We start from the raw sequence: 17,948 nt of genomic DNA, 5'->3' as shown, positions 1-17,948 counted from the left end.
CTCTTGGTATACACGATGGCTTGTGCTGGTCTACTCAGCTTTAGCCACTACCAAGCGCTGCAGTTTATTCGATACTCCTGCTTGGAATAAAATGCTTGGGTGCAAGCAGAAGAAGAAGAAGAGTTTGGATTTGATATCCCACCTTTCACTCCCTTCAAGGAGTCTCAAAGCAGCTAACATTCTCCTTTCCCTTCCTCCCCCACAACAAACACTCTGTGAGGTGAGTGGGGCTGAGAGACTTCAGAGAAGTGTGACTGGCCCAAGGTCACCCAGCAGCTGCATGTGGAGGAGTGGAGACGCGAACCCGGTTCCCCAGATTACGAGACTACCGCTCTTAACCACAGCAGCCCTGAGCAGAGTCCTGCCTGCTGAATAAAGCATTCTCAGTAATCCCTTAAAACCACTGCTGAGGGTTAGGGGTCATGCAGAGTGTGGTGTGGTGTGGCACAGATGAAATCAGCATACAAAATAAAGGCCAGCATCCAACCAACTTGTTCTGCCAGCACAAGCCTTTATGCTCATGCAACAGAACTTTCCTCCCTTCTTCCTCCTGCTTGCATCTGCACCCTCTCCGAATCTGCGCTGGGATTGGAGGGTTGGAGGAAGGCCAGATTTAGAGGGAGCTTGTTCGCACAAGCAGCGTTCTGCATCCAAACCAAACAATTCCTTAACTTGTTTTGAAATCTCTGGAGCTATATTGCTCTAGGTCAGTGGTTCTCCAACTTCTTTCTCTGGGCCACACTTTCAGAATAAATCTTTGCTCACGCCACACCAATTTTTTTATTGATAAGGAATACATTGGAAAACAAAAAGGAACCACTCCTAGCAGTGCTTGATTTATAACATAGAACACAGCTGCTTTATAATGTGATCATGGGGCATCCAGAAAATATAAAACAATGCAGCGACATAAGAACATGAATCATTCCCACACACTTGATGCTCTTGCTCTCGTTTTGAAAAGATATCTATCGATACTCTGGAAATAAAAATATTTTGATACGATACTATACTACACTGAAATGTTTAACTGTTTCTTGGGCTCTGTTGGAATCTTTTTTGCAAGTCTGCTTCTATAAAGGCTTTGAGTATATGTTTCCTTGAGTTGAAATGCATTTGAAATGACCCGGAATTTGTTTTCTTCAGAACCTCAGCGCGACTACTAGTACAAACACTATTCCATCAGGAGTTCCTCGAGAGCCTTTGTTGCCAGTTTCTTCTCCTCTACCCGGGACGTTTGAAAGGTCTCCTTCCCCATCCCAGCCTCCTGAGTAAGGACTTAATTATACATGGCTTTAAATATACTGCTCTGAATCAACAGTTTGCATTTTCCATCATCAAAAGGTTAGGTGTGACACTGTGTGAATAGCTCTTGAAAAGTTCAGTTCAATAACACCCCGTGCGTGACCCACAGCAGTAGTCTAGAATTTACTTTTAATTTTGCATGCTCAAACACTAACTTTAAGCCTGCCTCTCAAAGAGGAGAAAAAGCATCATTTGCATGCATCCAAAGTGGGAGGAGCGAATGATCATTGGTTCCCTACAGCAAAAGACAGGAATAGAGGCTTCTGCATGTTGACTTTAGTGTGCTGAACGCAAAGTTGTTCATTACGTTCACATGTTGCTTTGTACTACTTTGCAGTGACTCCAAAGTCATGGACAAGCAGCAGAGAGAGACCCCAAATATTGAAAGACTTTCTTCTGTACTCACTACCGCTTGCAAATCAGTACAAGTCAATGGGGCTGCTGTAGCAGTAAGTGCATTTGACATTCATTAAGGCATTCTCTGTTTAATTAGCACCTTCTGTCCTCAGCTATTAAATGATAGAGGAGTTATTTACTGCAATAAAAAAATCAAGAAAATTCCAAATGACTTGGCTTCCTGAGAACAAAGAAGTTGAGGGGAGGTGGGGTGGAGAAAAGGAGAGCTAGAAATCTGCTCTGCTTTCCTGGTGTTACCTACTTTCTTGGCATTACTTGATGGCTCTCACGGCCACCAGGTGGTGAGAACTTCTGTGATCAGTTGAAGTGCCCCAAAATATGCCATGCCCTCAGCAGCCACAATACTGCTTAGTGAGCTCCCTTTCTAATCATTGCGGACACACGTTTGTTGCACTACAGGTCTTACCTAATTTGTTTAAGACACTTATTCCTGTCCTGAGAAGTTGGGAGCTCCAAGGCTGCTGATTGGCAAATTTTTAAAATCATAATAAATGGCCAACGGCTTAAATGGAAATGGAATAAAATTAAGAAAACACGAAACGGCAAAAGGAGAATGACACAATAAACTGAATCATGATGAAAAGAAAAATGCCCGTTCTTTATGCCAAATAGCTAAATGGAACAGAATAATTGTTGCCAGATGTCTGAACACCCAGCATAAATGTTGGATTTTAAAGTTGTTGCATGCTAGGAATCAGGAATCCACAGTTTCTGTCTCGTGTCACCCATGCCTTTTCAGCTCTCCTGTGTGTTCTTCCCCCGCCTGCCCTGTTCTCCCAAGCAGTTGTCCCAAAGTCTGCATGTCCATCTCTACTATGTCAGTCTGCTTGCCCCTTATGCGTCAACCACTCGAGCTGTTCCAACTCCCGTTGAGACAAACGTGCTTTCCCAAGTTCTTAAACGGCAGCTCTTGTTGGTAAAATGAAAATTCTAAGCACGGCTTCCTTCACAAATCTTGGAGCGTGACTGAGACACACTTTGGTAGCCGCACCATTCCCCTTGATTGGTCTTACCTTTGCTGCCCCAAATAAATGTCACTGTTGTGGTATAGCTCTGTCCTGTGCTTTTGATCACGCAGGAGTTGCGAAAACCTAGTTACGCAGAGATCTGTCAGAGGACAACCAAGGACCCGTCACCTGTGCAGCCCCCAAAAGAACAGAAGCCAAACACTGTCACCTGTGGGAAAGATGAAAGGAAGCCCACAGAAACACTAGAGAGAAGCAAAGAACCCCCTCCTGTGAAGTCCAATCCAGGACAGCCCAAAGACCAGAGGAGACAGCCGTCAGGGCGCAAGTCCCCACCTCCAGCCGTTGGGAAACGTCTGACGAAAGAACAGAGCACCCCTCCCAAATCTCCTCAGTGAAACTAGTGCTTAGGAGGAGGTTTTAAAAGTTCTCACCGTGAAGTAAACCCATGTTGCCACTCAGAGTACAAAGAATGAGTTGCTGGTTAGGAGCTTGCAGTGCATATTATGTATATGAAATGCCTGCAAGGTAATTATTTTTTTTGTTTCTTTGTAAATCAGATTGTTCCTCCAATTCTCTTGCTCTCCACCCCCCCCCCCCAAAAAAAAATTCCCCTTGAGCAAATGGTCTACTCTGTCAGGGTTTAATTAATCTAAACCTTACATTTAGGTTGGTGCTGAACTGGAGGTGATGCCTAAAATCCTTTTCTTTTCCCTAAAGGGAAGACGTATTCATCCGGGGGTGGGGGGGAGATCAATTTTTTTTATTAAGCCTCCATGTGGCTGTGTGAATACAAGCTCTATCTAATGAGTTATTTTCCTAATCTATTAAGCAGAATAATGCTGCTGTAGTTTTTAAATAACTGGTCTGTAAGTACATATCTTAAAAAAAAAAAAAAATACTCCAGAAGACTAGTAACAGCAGCAAATATTTTGAGTGCAAAGAAAAGCAGGTGTTTTATAGGCAGTAAGACAAGTTTGATGTTCGGTTGTTTTTTTTCTTTTTAAAAATTTTGGCTGCTGTAGCACATCAAATAAATTACACTTTTAAGGTTTCGAAATACATACAATTCTGATGTTTTAAATTTCAACCATTTTTTTCCCCCTTGACGAAATGTGAACCTGATACACCTTCTCTAAAAGGTTTTGTTTTGATGGACTTGCAAGCAAGTAACCAGCTTCTCAATCCAGAATAAAATGGTTTCTTGAATTTCAGGAAAAGAGAAAAACAAAGCACATTGTGAATAAACAATAATAATAATAATAAAGTACATAAGCCCTTGCAAAATGGCAGGTGCCTGCTAATGGCTCTTTTTCACAAGATAGCACAATAGCACTCTTGTGAGGATGATCTCAATTCCCCTCCCCCCCAAGCCGGAGTAAATTAATTTTGAGTCACTACTGTCCTTACTGGTTTACCCCTGTGCCCTGTGTAGGTTTTTAAATCTATGCTCAAAGTGCTCTTTGAAAGAGTTCATATCTTAATCGGCCTAAGTGCTGACACCTTTCTATACCTGCATACATTGGCATATGGATTTAATTATTATTTTTCAGTCCATGGGATAATGGAGTTCTCTCTCTTTTTTTGCGTGTGCATGTATGGTAAAGGAAGAGGTCCCTGTTTCTGTCTGGAGTGAGCTTTGTCACACTTACTTACTTTTAGAAGTGGCATGCTTTCTGAAGGACAAGGATGCACTAAATTAATGAGTTTCTAATAAAGTTGACTATAAATTATTTTTGTTTTTAAATGCCTAAAGTTTTTCTTTGAGTGTTTAAGCAGCAGATGGTTCGGATGAAAATGTTTTCCTGCTGAATAGTTTATTCCACACAAAAAAAAGGAGGTTTATTTAAACAACTGATTTTTTAAAAGAATTATTTCCATCCAATATTTAAAGACTTGAATTTTATTTAAACTTGAAAATGACTTTGCCTTAACTTTTGTATAAGACAGCTTATAGTTACTGAAGTCTGACCCTCTCATGGGTTAGTGTGGGTGGCATATACAGAATTACTCAGTTACAGTATGTATGTATTGTCACTGGTCTTACTGGGTAAACACACTGTAGTACAGGAAGTAGCGGCAGTTTTTTTGTAATATACCTTAAAAGATCTTAAGCAGTTGATCTTTTTCAAAATGTTGAAAATCTGTAAATGGAAATAGTCAATACTGTATTAAATATGTGCACTTGGAAGTGTGTGCGTTTGCTTGTACAGGTGTAAATAATCAGAACATATAAAAAGGTACCATTAAAAACTGATAAAAATTATTGATATATTATAAATGTTGCTGTTGAGCTGGATGTAGATAAACTAAATGTTGTGGTTTGAATATTACTTTAATTTGTTTTTTTCCTTGTTTCTTTTACTTTATTCTGGTGTGCTGAGCTGATTCTGCCTCTTCACTGCAAAAGGGAATTGGAGAAAGTCTGTCTTAAAAGCCCTGACATTTTAAAAACTCTCTGGAAGTGTGTATTTTGACCAGTATGAAACATGGTTATGCAATGTAATTTTCAACTCTGACTTATAAGCTGCGATTTATTTTTTTTAAAGAACCGGAATTGGAAAGAAATGACATTGCCACAATTACACAGCCCCATCGTTTACTCAACCACTCTTAAGGCCAAAATATTAGCAAGTACATATCTCGGGATTTGTTTCCTCATAAAACACATAGGGCAGTTGAATTCTTGACATAGGTTGCTGCTATTTTAATTGTCCTCTTAAAAGAATAAAAAATAAAAAAAACCAGCCTGCTTTTTGCACTGCAGAATTTAAAATAAGCAAGCTGGGATCTGTTTGTTCCTTCCTGAAAAGGCACACTTTGAGAATTCAGAATCAACAAACTGGGGCTGTTGTTGGGTTTTAATGTTTATCCCTTACCCAATGAGCAGTGGGGGAACGGCAGCTAGATTGGGGTATGGTTTGGGCCAATGATTCCTTTGTCTGCCTGTTGAAAGCATGAAGGAAACAGCTGCAGATGAAGTGGGAAGTGGCTGCAGCGAGTGTGTGCAGCTAATCATTACAGCCAACTGCATATATGCAGACCAGCAGGTGGATTGTTCCTGTTCTCATGCATTCGGCTGCCACTTGTGCTAGGATAATACACTGTAATTCTCACACAAATAACAGTCTGTGTAAAAGAGTTTAAAACTTTACTGCAATAGCTTTATAAACAATAAATAAATAAAAAGCAGAAAGTGTCATGCCAAATAACTTCTCCAATCACTTTTAATACTTTCCCAGTCAGACTGTATGGGGCTGCTGGAACACAAGTTCATATCCCACAGAGTGTTTTACATACAGCTATTGAGTTCTGCTAATTTTTATTTTATTTTATTTTTTGAAATTTTAAAACCTCCCCCGAAAGCTGAGATTCTGGTTAGAATGATCAGGCCGGGCCCGTTACAATTGGACTCCTTCCCTACCCAACCACCAATCCCAATTTGTAGGATTGCTTTGGTGCTTGTGTATAAAGACAGCTTTTCCTGAGGCTGTTTGTTCGAGAAATGTATTTAAAGGTAGAAATTTTTGCTTCTTGGGGGGGGGGGGATTACAATAATTTTCCACCCAGCTGCCCCACCTCAATTTTACATACTGTCACACAAAAAACAAACTTGTCAGGCTCATTCATTTTTTTATATTTTTGCTTTTTATTTTTTATTTTTGCTGCCTCTTAGCTAAACACACATAACCAGTGGGCAACAGGATGCCCTTACTTGTGAGTGTGATGCAGTGTATCATGAACAACCACTGACTGTAGGGGTCTGCACCAGCCTCTGTATCCCCCCTTTCAGCTTGCTGCAGCCCTTAGGTATTGTGTAGCCTGTTACACTGATAGCAGCAGACAATCGAAGACACACCTGGCGAGGGCAGCAGCTGCCAAGTCACAAAACAGGAGGTGTAAAATGGAGGCCTTTTTTTTTTCCCCTGAGGGTGTTTGTTTTTGTTCTTCTTCCATTTAAGACTGGAATCAAGCTTACATGTAAACTATTGGTAATTTAAGTTTCCTTTTGTGTCATAAAATGTACAACTGTCTAAAACTGTAGGTTATGAAAAAAATAAAGATTTAGGCACTGTTGAATTTCTCTTTTTTTAAATTAAACTTCTTACAACAGTATTTTTCCACTTCCTTTGTCTTTGCACCCACTCGTGTGTAGTTGTCGTCTTGCTGCTTCAGAGACACATGCCAGGGAGTTCCTTTGCTGCAGCCATAACGTTTCTGCGAGTTAATGTGCTTGCAGAGCAATAAATGCTACACCAAAAAAAAAAAAAAAAACTGGACATCTTGCCCATTTGTGCAAGGAGTTTGCTGCTTTGTGGCTAAGCTTTTCAACCAAAAGTCCATTGCGGGTTCATATTGGGCAGATTGTGAGAGCAAAGCTTTGGGTGGTGGGTCTTGATTTAAATAAAACCTTGTGTATGAATTTTGGATTGAAATGCGCTACGTGACTCTGATTTTCCACAGACCTCTCAAATATTGATCAGTAGCATTTTGCTTATGCCTCAGTTGTATTTGATGCCCCTCCAGTATGAATGGATTTTTCGGTGATACATGCTGCGGTTGAACTACAGTGGTGCCTCGCAAGACAAAATTAATTCGTTCCGCGAGTTTTTTCGTCTTGCAATTTTTTTGTCTTGCGAAGCACAGTTTCGGAAAAGTTTTGGAAAAGCTTCAAAAATCACCAAAGTCTTCAAAAAACCTCAAAAAAGGCTACCACACCGCATGCTATGAGTTGCTCCTCGAAGTCAAGTCGCAACTGTATTAACGGTTTTAAGAAAAAGGAAACAAACTTGCAAGACGTTTCCGTCTTGCGAAGCAAGCCCATAGGGAACTTCGTCTTGCAAAGCAACTCAAAAAACCAAAAACCCTTTCGTCTTGCGAGTTTTCCGTCTTGCGAGGCATTCGTCTTGCGAGGTACCACTGTACACATAACTCTTCTAGAGCTGAGCGCCATCAGTTAATCCTAACCATGGGTGCTGCTCTAACCATCCATAAGTAGGACATACACATTTTCTGGAGCACCTCTGAGCATTGTTCTTATTTTCTGCCCTCCACCTCTGCAGTGGGAAATCAAATGTACATCAAATGTACATCATGACCAGGTTAGTTCTCAAAGCGGTATTGCCAAATGGTCTGTAAAGGCTGCTTCATTTTCTTAATAGCGGCTACTGTGCCCAGAGGCAATTACAGCTAACCATTCTTCTTGGATCTCTGTCGCCTTGTTTTGTGAAGGAAGAGTTGTTGGTTGTTGTTTTTTTAAATAAAGTTTTTTATTGATACAATAAGAAAAAAGGGGGGGAAAACACTAATACCAAATTACACACAAGAATAACCATAGACACATAATTTTCTTAGCAAACAATAAAACATCTATTGATCTTAACACTAAAGACCCATCCTCCCGTCTATTCCATATTTCCAATTCATATTACTTATTGCCAATAAACACTTTTATCATAATTAAACTTAATAAATCTAATTTCTTATATCTACCTTGCAACTATTACTGAAGTTCCTCGAATGCTGCAACAGAATTTAAACTACTATATTTATTTTTCAGATATTCTTTGAAAACCTCCCATTTTGAAACAAATTCCTGTTTTGATTTATTCTTTATTTTTTCTGATAAACCATCTAATTCGGCATATTCTGTCAGCTTTTGGATCCAATCTTGTATAGAGGGGATTTCATTACTCTTCCATTTTGCTGCGATCAAAACTCTTGCTGCCGCCGTCGCATATAAAAAGATACCCTATTGTGAAGGAAGAGTTGTTATTTGCTCACTGCAACCTTCACGGCTGCCTTCTAGAAGGAATAAGGAAATCCATAACCTGTCTTTAGTCCCTTGTTCCTTATAGTAAAACACAAGGGGTGTTTGCCCAAGACAGTAAGCCGCAAACCTTGATAAATCTTAACTTGCATGAGCTGTGTGCTTGTGCAGGCGACCTGTTTGCTCTCGCTTTGAATAAGTGCATAAACAAGCCAGGAAGAGGATAGCTAGCTCCCAAATCTGAACCCAGGATTGTTTCTAACAGGCCACGATTGCTAACTAACCTTAAACCCGGTGCTATTTTTCTAGAAAACGGTGTCAGAACTCACCATGAGTGCCTCCCTTGTTCTCTTATGGCAATGGTGCCTGAACTGAGTTCCAGCTGGGGGGGAAAGTCCTGCTAAACCCAAGGGATTGTTGTTTGATGTTGAACCCTGGTTTGTCACAGAAAAACAAACCATTCTGTTGTGTAACAGATCCTCCAAGTGTCCCTCTTTTCCAGGGACATCCCTGATTTAGAGAAGCCGTCCCGGTTTGTGATTTGATCCTGGAATGTCCCGCTTTTCCTTATAATGTCCCTATTTTCATTGGAGAAATACTGCCGTCTGAAGGCAATCCTGTATAGGGAAGGTTTCTTTTTAATGTTTAATGTTTTATTATGTTTTTATAAATGTTGGAAGCTGCCCAGAGTGGCTGGGACAACCCAGTAAGATGTGTGGGGTATAAATAGTAAAATTATCATTATGGAATGGGATCTCCCTATTTTCATCAGAGAAATGTTAAAGAGTGTATGGCGTAATGCTGAGGTAAGTCTTACTGGTTTATTTTCCTGTTTGCACAAAGGAAGTGGTGAAGTAAAAGTGATTTGAGTTGTGGCATTAGGATTTGTTAAGGGTATACTGTTTTGGCATGCATTTTTTATTGTTCATTAAGTCACAAACTTCCTAGTTGGTTCCCCACTTCTGGTTAAAGAGTGCGAGTGTGTGTGTGTTACTAGCACATCTACAAGCAATTTCCACTGCATTTGTATATCATGCTGATATTGCCAAGGTTGCTGGTCTGATCCCCTTATATGAGACAACTGTATATTCCTACATTGCAGGGGGTTGGACTAGTCACTAGATGATCGTCAGGCTCCCTTCCAACTCAACAATTCTATTATGCCTGCCCCAAGTGTCCCGCCATAGCTGGATATAAAGTGCCTTTTGTTGTTGCCCAACTCCATGTAACCCAGGCCTGGCTTCCTCTTAAACTCATTGTTTTACTTATAAAGTTCATTGGATCTGCAACTAGAAAGGGAGTCTGAAGCTCAGCAGCAGCCAGTAAAGGCAGCTGCTGCCTGATCTCTACATCAGTGTGTGAAATTAGTCTGTATCGAGGAAATGGGTTCAATATTAATGCTGTTATGCAGAGCTTCACCCACTGTGTAGTTGTGGTCTCTGTAAGCATCTCATTCATCACAGACTGCAAATCCAATGTATGATGTGGAAAGGTTCTATTGCAGACACGGGGAATGCAAAGGCTGATGCAACGAGCACTTGGCAGCTACAATGTTCAGCCCCTTTTGGCTCCCCTGGAGCAAGTCCCCCTTGCCAATGGGACTCCCAGCTGAGGTCAGGAAGTGCAACAGCTCCTCATGGATATTTTAAAGCGAGTTATAGGTGTTCTTCTGGGGAGCACCTAGCACTTCCGTGGGTGAGCGACTTATTTTCATTTACCTGTACCTGCACCAAACACCTTGGGGCTTGTTTCTATAGCAGGGGTGGGGAACTTCAGACTGGGGGGTGGTGGCAAATGCAATCCTTCAGACCTCTCTATCTGGCCCTTGGGGCTCTCCCCACACACCCGTTTGCAAGCTGTGCCTTTCACGATCTCCGAGTCTGTCTGCCTGGCTAAAATAAGACTTTTAAATCTAATAATACCTTTTGCTTTCCTGGCTGGAGGGTAGGAAGTGTGAGTGAGCAGAGACTAGCCCCCACTGCACAATGGTAATATTTACATCTTGCTTCACCCACTTTTGGCTCTGGTCCCGCCCACCACTTGTACGTGGCCCCCCAGAAGGAAATGTGGCCTTTGGAACAGGGAGAAGCCAAAAGGTGAACATATTGACATGAGCTAATGGCTGATGTCGTTTATATTCTGATTGTTTTTGCTGTTAGCATGGCACCTTGTTCGGTGTGTCATTCTGATGTCATCAGAAGCTACACGAGCATCTTTTCCTATTTATCGATAAGCGGTTAGCGCATCATCATGTGCTGGCTTGACTACAAAGAGGAGTGGGTAGCCTCTTGGGGGCCATCTCAATTCAAGATGTGCTTACCTCACTAGAAGCAGTGCCCTAAGCACAGAGGCAGGTAGTGATGCGGTCAGTTTCCCAAGGCAAATGGCGTGAGATCCAGAATCTTGGTGCTTTTTGGGTAATTGCAGAGGAAGGAGTTGGTGGTGCATAGCCTGCCGATTCAGCTGCTCAGCTGAGCACTCTGTTTGCTTTAAGCTACTAAGCTGAGCAGGCGTAAATGTAATGCCTTTGCAGTGTCATAAGATGCCATTTTAAATGTTCCCTGTGCTCAGAGCCACCATAAGCACATACGTTCTCCCCCCTGCAATAAATGGGAGGAAGGGCACCTGCAACCATCACTGCCACTGCAATTACGGTATTTTTTGCTCTATAAGACTCACTTTTTCCCTCCTAAAAAGTAAAGGGAGATGTGTCTGCGTCTTATGGAGCGAATGCAGGCTGCGCAGCTATCCCAGAAGCCAGAACAGCAAGAGGGATTGCTGCTTTCACTGCGCAGCGATCCCTCTTGCTGTTCTGGCTTCTGAGATTCGGAATATTTTTTTTATTGTATTCCTCCTCCAAAAACTAGGGGCGTCTTGTGGTCTGGTGCATCTTATAGAGTGAAAAATACAGTAGGACCTGAGCAAGGAGAGCAAACAAATATTGTGTGGTGTAGTATTTTGTTGGAGGCAGTATTCTTTATGGGGGTCGTAAGAGGTACTGGTGGGCACAATGTGTATCACAGTGAGGCCTAGTTTAAAACAGCCTCTCCACGTTCTGTACAAATGCACCTTTCCACACTAGGAGGAACTCTAAATACGGTGGTACCTCAGGTTAAGTACTTAATTCGTTCCGGAGGTCTGTTCTTAACCTGAAACTGTTCTTAACCTGAAGCACCACTTTAGCTAATGGGGCCTCCTGCTGCCACTGGGCCGCTGAAGCACGATTTCTGTTCTCATCCTGAAGCAAAGTTTTTAACCTGAGGTACTATTTCTGGGTTAGCGGAGTCTGTAACCTGAAGCATATGTAACCTGAAGTGTATGTAACCCGAGGTACCACTGTAACCAGTTTTGTCATCTGCTCACCTCTTCCCTCTCCTTCTCCATCAGTTTTGCAAGCGTTTGAGAAGTGTGTTCCGTTTATTTCACACACGCACACATCTTGCACTTTAAAAGATGCACCTGGACATTATCTACTGGTGAGCAGCCCGCTTGAAGCATGACAGGATGACAAGACTGATGGATGTGTGCCTGTCTGAGGACCAAGTTGCAAAGCTGTGATCACAGCACAGCTGAAGAAACCGCTGCAAAAATGTAACGTCTCTGTCTTCACCCTTACTTTCTCTTCATCAGCGAACAGACGGTCACCAAGACAACCAAACGTGCTTGGTAGGATCTCAAGGTCAGCGATTTGGGCATCAACAAGGAAGTGTAAAAACATCTTATTAGCTTTGCCACTTCTCAGAGATAAAACAGAATTCTAGATCCAGGAGTCTTAATCTGGCGCCTTCCATTGGCATTTAGAAAAACAACACCTGACTTTTTCTGTAAAACTTTGTGCTCTGGTTCCTCTTAACCTTAAAGAGTGATCTGAAAACATTGCTTGGAGAAATGCCTGCTGTTGGCACCCAAGGGGTGCATGCATGGGTCTCCTGACATATGTGGTGTCTCATGTGCCTTCACACCATACCCTTAGACCCAATCAGTTGTGAGTGGCACGGTGAGATGCTGCCACTGCTGTTTTCAGGGCAGTACAGCAGGGAGCAAAGGCGGGTGATGCTGTGGGTTAAACCACAGAGCCTAGGACTTGCCGATCAGAAGGTCGGTGGTTTGAATCCCCGTGACGGGGTGAGCTCTCGTTGCTCAGTCCCTGCTCCTGCCAACCTAGCAGTTTGAAAGCAAGTCAAAGTAGAAGTAGATAAATAGGTACCACTCTGGCGGGAAGGTAAACGGCGTTTCCGTGCACTGCTCTGGTTCGCCAGAAGCGGCTTAGTCATGCTGGCCACATGACCCGGAAGCTGGACGCCAGCTCCCTCAGCCAATAAAGCGAGATGAGCGCCGCAACCCCAGAGTCGGTCACAACTGGACCTACTGGTCAGGGGTCCCTTTACCTTTACAGCAGGGAGCAAGGCTATAGAAGAGGTTGGTGCAGTACAACTGCAACAAAGAAGTCCATCTGGTGTTCCTGTTGGTGCAAATGTGCCACACCAATCTCTCCCTTCACCCCCCAGTAAGCAGCAAGCATGTAAGGGAGCAGAAGTTGGTGAGTGGTGGTGCCCCACCACACTGATGCCCACTTCTTCCAGTCCTTTAGCTGCACTGCCTCCTGAATGCTGTGTGCAAATCATAGCAGCGCCTTATCTCAGAAGGCCCCTCCTTTGTGAATAAGGCCATAATTAATTATTGCAGGATATCCACCGCCAGCGCTTGTGTTCATGTCCATGTCAGGTTTGGTACTAAAACGCAGAACACACTTCAGTGTGCTACAGCATCAGAGCATTTCTTTAGGTTGTGGGTTTAAAAATAACCAGTGGAAAGAAAACGCCATCATGTATCCTCTACTCTGCTGTAAGTTTTAAATGTCTGCTGTTTTACTGTGTTTTTAATATTCTGTTGGGAACCACCCAGAGTGACTGGGGCAACCCAGGCCAATGGGTGGCATATAAGTAATAAAATTCCCCTTCCTTATGGGAGTTACCCAGCCATGCCCTTATCTAGGATACTGTAGTAATTAAAGTTTTCATGTGTCCCACCAAGCTTGGATCTGCCCCAATCTCTAATCCCACCCGCCTTGCAATCTCATAACCCTGAGAAGACCAGCTAGGAAGCGGGTATATTGTACTCACAAGTAACATGGCTATGCTGCTGGTCCAGCTGTGTTTTGACCTGCCCTACACCTGATGCGACACCTGAAGTTGGTTTATGTCTTGTAAACAGTTCCCCAAATTGGACACCACAGGTGGTTCATCTACGATTTCTGGGCTGAATCACAGCTGGCTGAGAAGGGGGGATGGTGATGCACACATACTCGCTTGTCTGTAGCTTGCTGTCCCAGCTTTTGTAACTCTGCGCTGGGTCATTAAGTTGCCTTCCTTCAAGTCAAACCATTGGTCTGCCATTCTGAGCTAGAGGTGGGGAACCTGTGGCCCTCCAGATATTTTTCAGCCATGATGGGAGTTGGAGTCTAACAAACAGTTGCAGGGCCAAAGATTCACCTTCCTCGTTCTAAACAAATTGTCCGTACTGCTGGCATTTGCCAGTCCAATCACCTGTGGCTTGATTCTTTCAACTGGAGATGTGGAGGATTCATTGTAGGCCATTGCGCATGCAAAGCATGAGCTCAACCACTGAGCCTATGGCTGCTGGCAGGCCTCACAGTGTGGGCAGTGATCCCAATCTATCCCATTTCCCCAAGGAGCTTGCCAGTGCTGACAAGGTTTCTGAGAGCTGTGCTTCAGATAATTAATGCTCTATTATATTCTAATTATTCAACCGTTTCCATGAAGCTTTGGGGGAGGGGAGAGAGTCCATAAAGCTTTAGAGGTGATCTTTTTGTGCTACTTTGGAAATATAGCTATGAGGCAGTAAAAATGCAGCGGAAACAATGGTATGGATTAGCTTTCTCATAAACTATTGTCTCTTCTTGATTACCCTTTAAAATCTTCCTCTTAATTAACTTGCTAATTGCAATATAATTAAGTTCTTAAGACTCTTATTAATTCTGCCTCTCCAACCCCTAGTGTTCCAATACACTATAAAAAGGAGTATTGGATGCCGCATTTGGGACAACTTGTTTAAAGTTAGCATTAAAACCTGGGAGCTTTTAATTATTATTTTTTAAATCCACAAAACAACATTTAAACATATCCACACTCTTTAAATATTTACAAATAGTTGTGCTGAAATTTGATTTGCTTTGACAGCTGAAGAGAGTGCAGATGTCTTAGCAGCAGCTTAGAACCACATTAAAAGCTCTGCTCCTACACAGATGTATTTTAAAGAGAACTCTGGGGACAGAGCAAAACAATAGGAATAAACAATTTGATTGAATGCGCAAGTCTAGTTTCCTTAACTGGGGGAAATATATTGTCCTATATGCACACATATAGGCAATTGCTATATGATACAAAGAGCTACTGAGAATGATGTCACCCTTCCGGGGATCAGCTCTGCAACCACCTAGTCTCATGAGGTGCTGTGAAACCCATGAAAGCAGAAGGGATATGCAAAGTGGCCTTCAGTGTGAAAGGAAAGGGACTTTGTGTCTGTTCAAATATTCTTTTTTATCTTTTACTAATGAAAGACCTGTCATTGTGGGCCATAGCAGGACAGTGCGCACCCCAGAAATGGTTTCTTTCAGCTTCTGCCTTCTGGAAGAAGGTAAAGGTACCCCTGCCCGTACGGGCCAGTCTTGACAGACTCTAGGGTTGTGCGCTCATCTCACTCTAGAGGCCAGGGGCCAGCGCTGTCCGCAGACACTTCCGGGTCACGTGGCCAGCGTGACGAAGCTGCTCTGGCGAACCGGCACCAGAGCAGCACACGCAAACGCCGTTTACCTTCCCGCTATAAAGCGGTACCTATTTATCTACTTGCAATTAAGAGTGCTTTCGAACTGCTAGGTGGGCAGGAGCTGGGACCGAAGACGGGAGCTCACCCCACCGCGGGGATTCGAACCGCCGACCATGCGATCAGCAAGTCCTAGGCACTGAGGTTTTACCCACAGCGGCACCCGCGTCCCTCCTGGAAGAAGGTACAGGGTCATAAAGACTAGGACTAGCTGCCTGAGAAACAGTTTCTATTCAAATACGATTTTGGTTTTAAACGCAATGTAAGGTAGTCTCTACTGGAGTATATTGTATTTAATTATGGGGTATCAGAGTTTTTAGAGGGCTAACCAGGCTGGGCTAGCAGGCTTGTTTGTTTTTGAATGTCTGATGTAGATTTTTTCAGTTTTGTTGTTCTGTATGAGACAATGACAATAAAGATTATCGTATCGATCGCATATGTTGCAGAAGATACTAGTGTCTCTACTCTGCATATGATGACACATTGCAGGGGTTTGAATTCTCAGGAGGGGGGTGCATTGGTACCCCAAAGAGCAGGACTAAACTCCCCACTCAACAGCTGATGTGTGAGGAGTCCAACCCTGCTTTCTGCAGGACTTAGCAGCTGCATCTAACCCTGCCCCACACCTCCCACATCGGGTATGGACCAGGTAGGTGTAGTTTTAGTAAAAACAAAAACAAGTGGGAGGGCAAACGATGAGGCCTAACAGGCCAAATTTAGACTGCAGGACAGAGGTTCCCTACCCTGGCCTACGATCAAGGGTAGGGTGCATAGATTTTGTGTCTCCCCCACCCCAGTACAGGTATAGTTGCCCCATAGAATTCAGTGGGAGTCACTGACTTGCATGGGGGAGACTGGGAAGAGGCAAAACAGCACCCTTTCCTGGGCTACTCTCAAATATTTCTAGCCCCTCCCCCAGGGATCCAGTGCCTTAAAATTTAGCACCACGGCGAAACAACTGGGGATGTGATCATCTCCTTCTTCGCTCTTCTTAATCACTTGAGCTCCTCTTACTTTCTCATACCATTTCCCCTTGTTGCCAAGCAATCATAACACCACGAGGCACAGCAGAATTAGCTGCCCATGTGTGTCCTTATTTCACTGTCTAAAAGGAAAGCCACCCTCCACGTAGCTCACAAGTCGCTGTGTGCCCACCCTCCCGTTAATTCACTTGTCGATGTATGGTGTAGCGGAGGAATTAATACTATAATGCGTGTGTGGGGTGTAATATATATCCCCCCCCCAAGAGATCCGTTTAAAAATCGACCTATACTTAGCAAAACACTAAAAAAAAAAAGAAAATGCAGCAATTCTGCAATAGGTGCAATCTGTATTTGCTGTTCCATCAGCTCCTTAGTGGGGAGATGTCTTCAATGATAAAGACTACACATGAAGAGTCCAGGCTTGGCCCCCTTGTTGACATTTTGGAGGAAGGGATATTTGGGGGAAAGGCCCAAGCTCAATGGAAGAGCAACTACTTTGCATTCAGAAAGACCCAGGTCCAATTTCCAGCAGCTCCAGGTAAGGCTGGAGAGACGCTGGCCTGAAACCCAGGAGACCCACTGCCAGTCAGTGTAGACAATGTTAACCTAGATGGGCCAATAGTCTGACTCAGTATAAGGTAGTTTCCTTTGCTCCTATGTAGAAAGAAGGCCTGTCACTCTCTCTTGCTACTGATATGTGGGTCAAAGCTAATACCTCATATCCTGGACTTTATCTGACATACACCATTCCTAATAATCTTTGTTGTTGTTGTTTAGTTGTTTAGTCGTGTCCGACTCTTCATGACCCCATGGACCAGAGCACGCCAGGCACTCCTGTCTTCCACTGCCTCCCGCAGTTTGGTCAAACTCATGTTGGTAGCTTCGAGAACACTATCCAACCATCTCGTCCTCTGCCATCCCCTTCTCCTTGTGCCCTCCATCTTTCCCAACATCAGGATCTTTTCCAGGGAGTCTTCTCTTCTCATGAGGTGGCCAAAGTATTGGAGCCTCAGCTTCACGATCTGTCCTTTCAGTGAGAACTCACCTAAGAATCTTAGGCTCAGGTAAGTATTGGAAACGCAGAAGTCTCATACCTTAAATGCAACAACTGGTCCACATAATTCCCTGGTAATAACAGTAATAATAATAATAATAATAATAATAATAATAATAATAATAATAATAATCTTTTATTTATACCCCGCCCATCTGGCTGGGCCTCCCCAGCCACTCTGGGTGGCTTCCGAAAGAATATTAAAATACTGTGATACATCAAACATTAAAAGCTTCCCTAAACAGGGCTGCCTTCAGATGTTTTCTAAAAGTCTGGTAGTTGTTGTTCTCTTTGACATCTGGTGGGAGGGCGTTCCACAGGGAGGGCGCCACTACCGAAAAGGCCCTCTGCCTGGTTCCCTGTAACTTGGCTTCTCGCAGTGAGGGAACTGCCAGAAGGCCCTCGGTACTGGACCTCAGTGTCCGGGTAGAACAATAGGGGTGGAGACGCTCCTATTTATAACAGATGTTTATAAATCCTCCTCATCCTTAGGCTTCCATTCTAGCATCTAGATAGGCTTCCAAGGAGTTTAGTAATGAGAAAGAACTTGGGAGTTGAGGAGAGAAGTCGAAAGCCCCCACGCAGAGTCTGGAATGGTTTGCCTAGGGTTT

General features: G+C 43.3%; 1 protein-coding gene across 2 annotated transcripts in view; it reads left to right on the top strand.

Moving 5' to 3' along the window:
* LARP4B (La ribonucleoprotein 4B) overlaps positions 1 to 6,803 on the top strand; it is a 57,826-nt gene extending 51,023 nt beyond the window's left edge. The window contains exons 14-16 of one of the 2 annotated variants that reach the window (XM_077936763.1): positions 1,147 to 1,271; positions 1,643 to 1,754; positions 2,801 to 6,803. In XM_077936763.1, the coding sequence (XP_077792889.1) occupies positions 1,147 to 1,271; positions 1,643 to 1,754; positions 2,801 to 3,085 (522 nt within the window). In that variant the 3' untranslated portion in view covers positions 3,086 to 6,803. The remainder of the gene's footprint in view (positions 1 to 1,146; positions 1,272 to 1,642; positions 1,755 to 2,800) is intronic. The other variant, XM_028750138.2, reaches the window with a different exon arrangement.
* The last annotated feature ends 11,145 nt before the right edge of the window (positions 6,804 to 17,948 follow it).

This window comes from Podarcis muralis, chromosome 12, assembly GCF_964188315.1.
Source record: "Podarcis muralis chromosome 12, rPodMur119.hap1.1, whole genome shotgun sequence".
Taxonomy (NCBI): domain Eukaryota; kingdom Metazoa; phylum Chordata; class Lepidosauria; order Squamata; family Lacertidae; genus Podarcis; species Podarcis muralis.
This window is presented reverse-complemented; position numbering and strand designations above follow the sequence as displayed.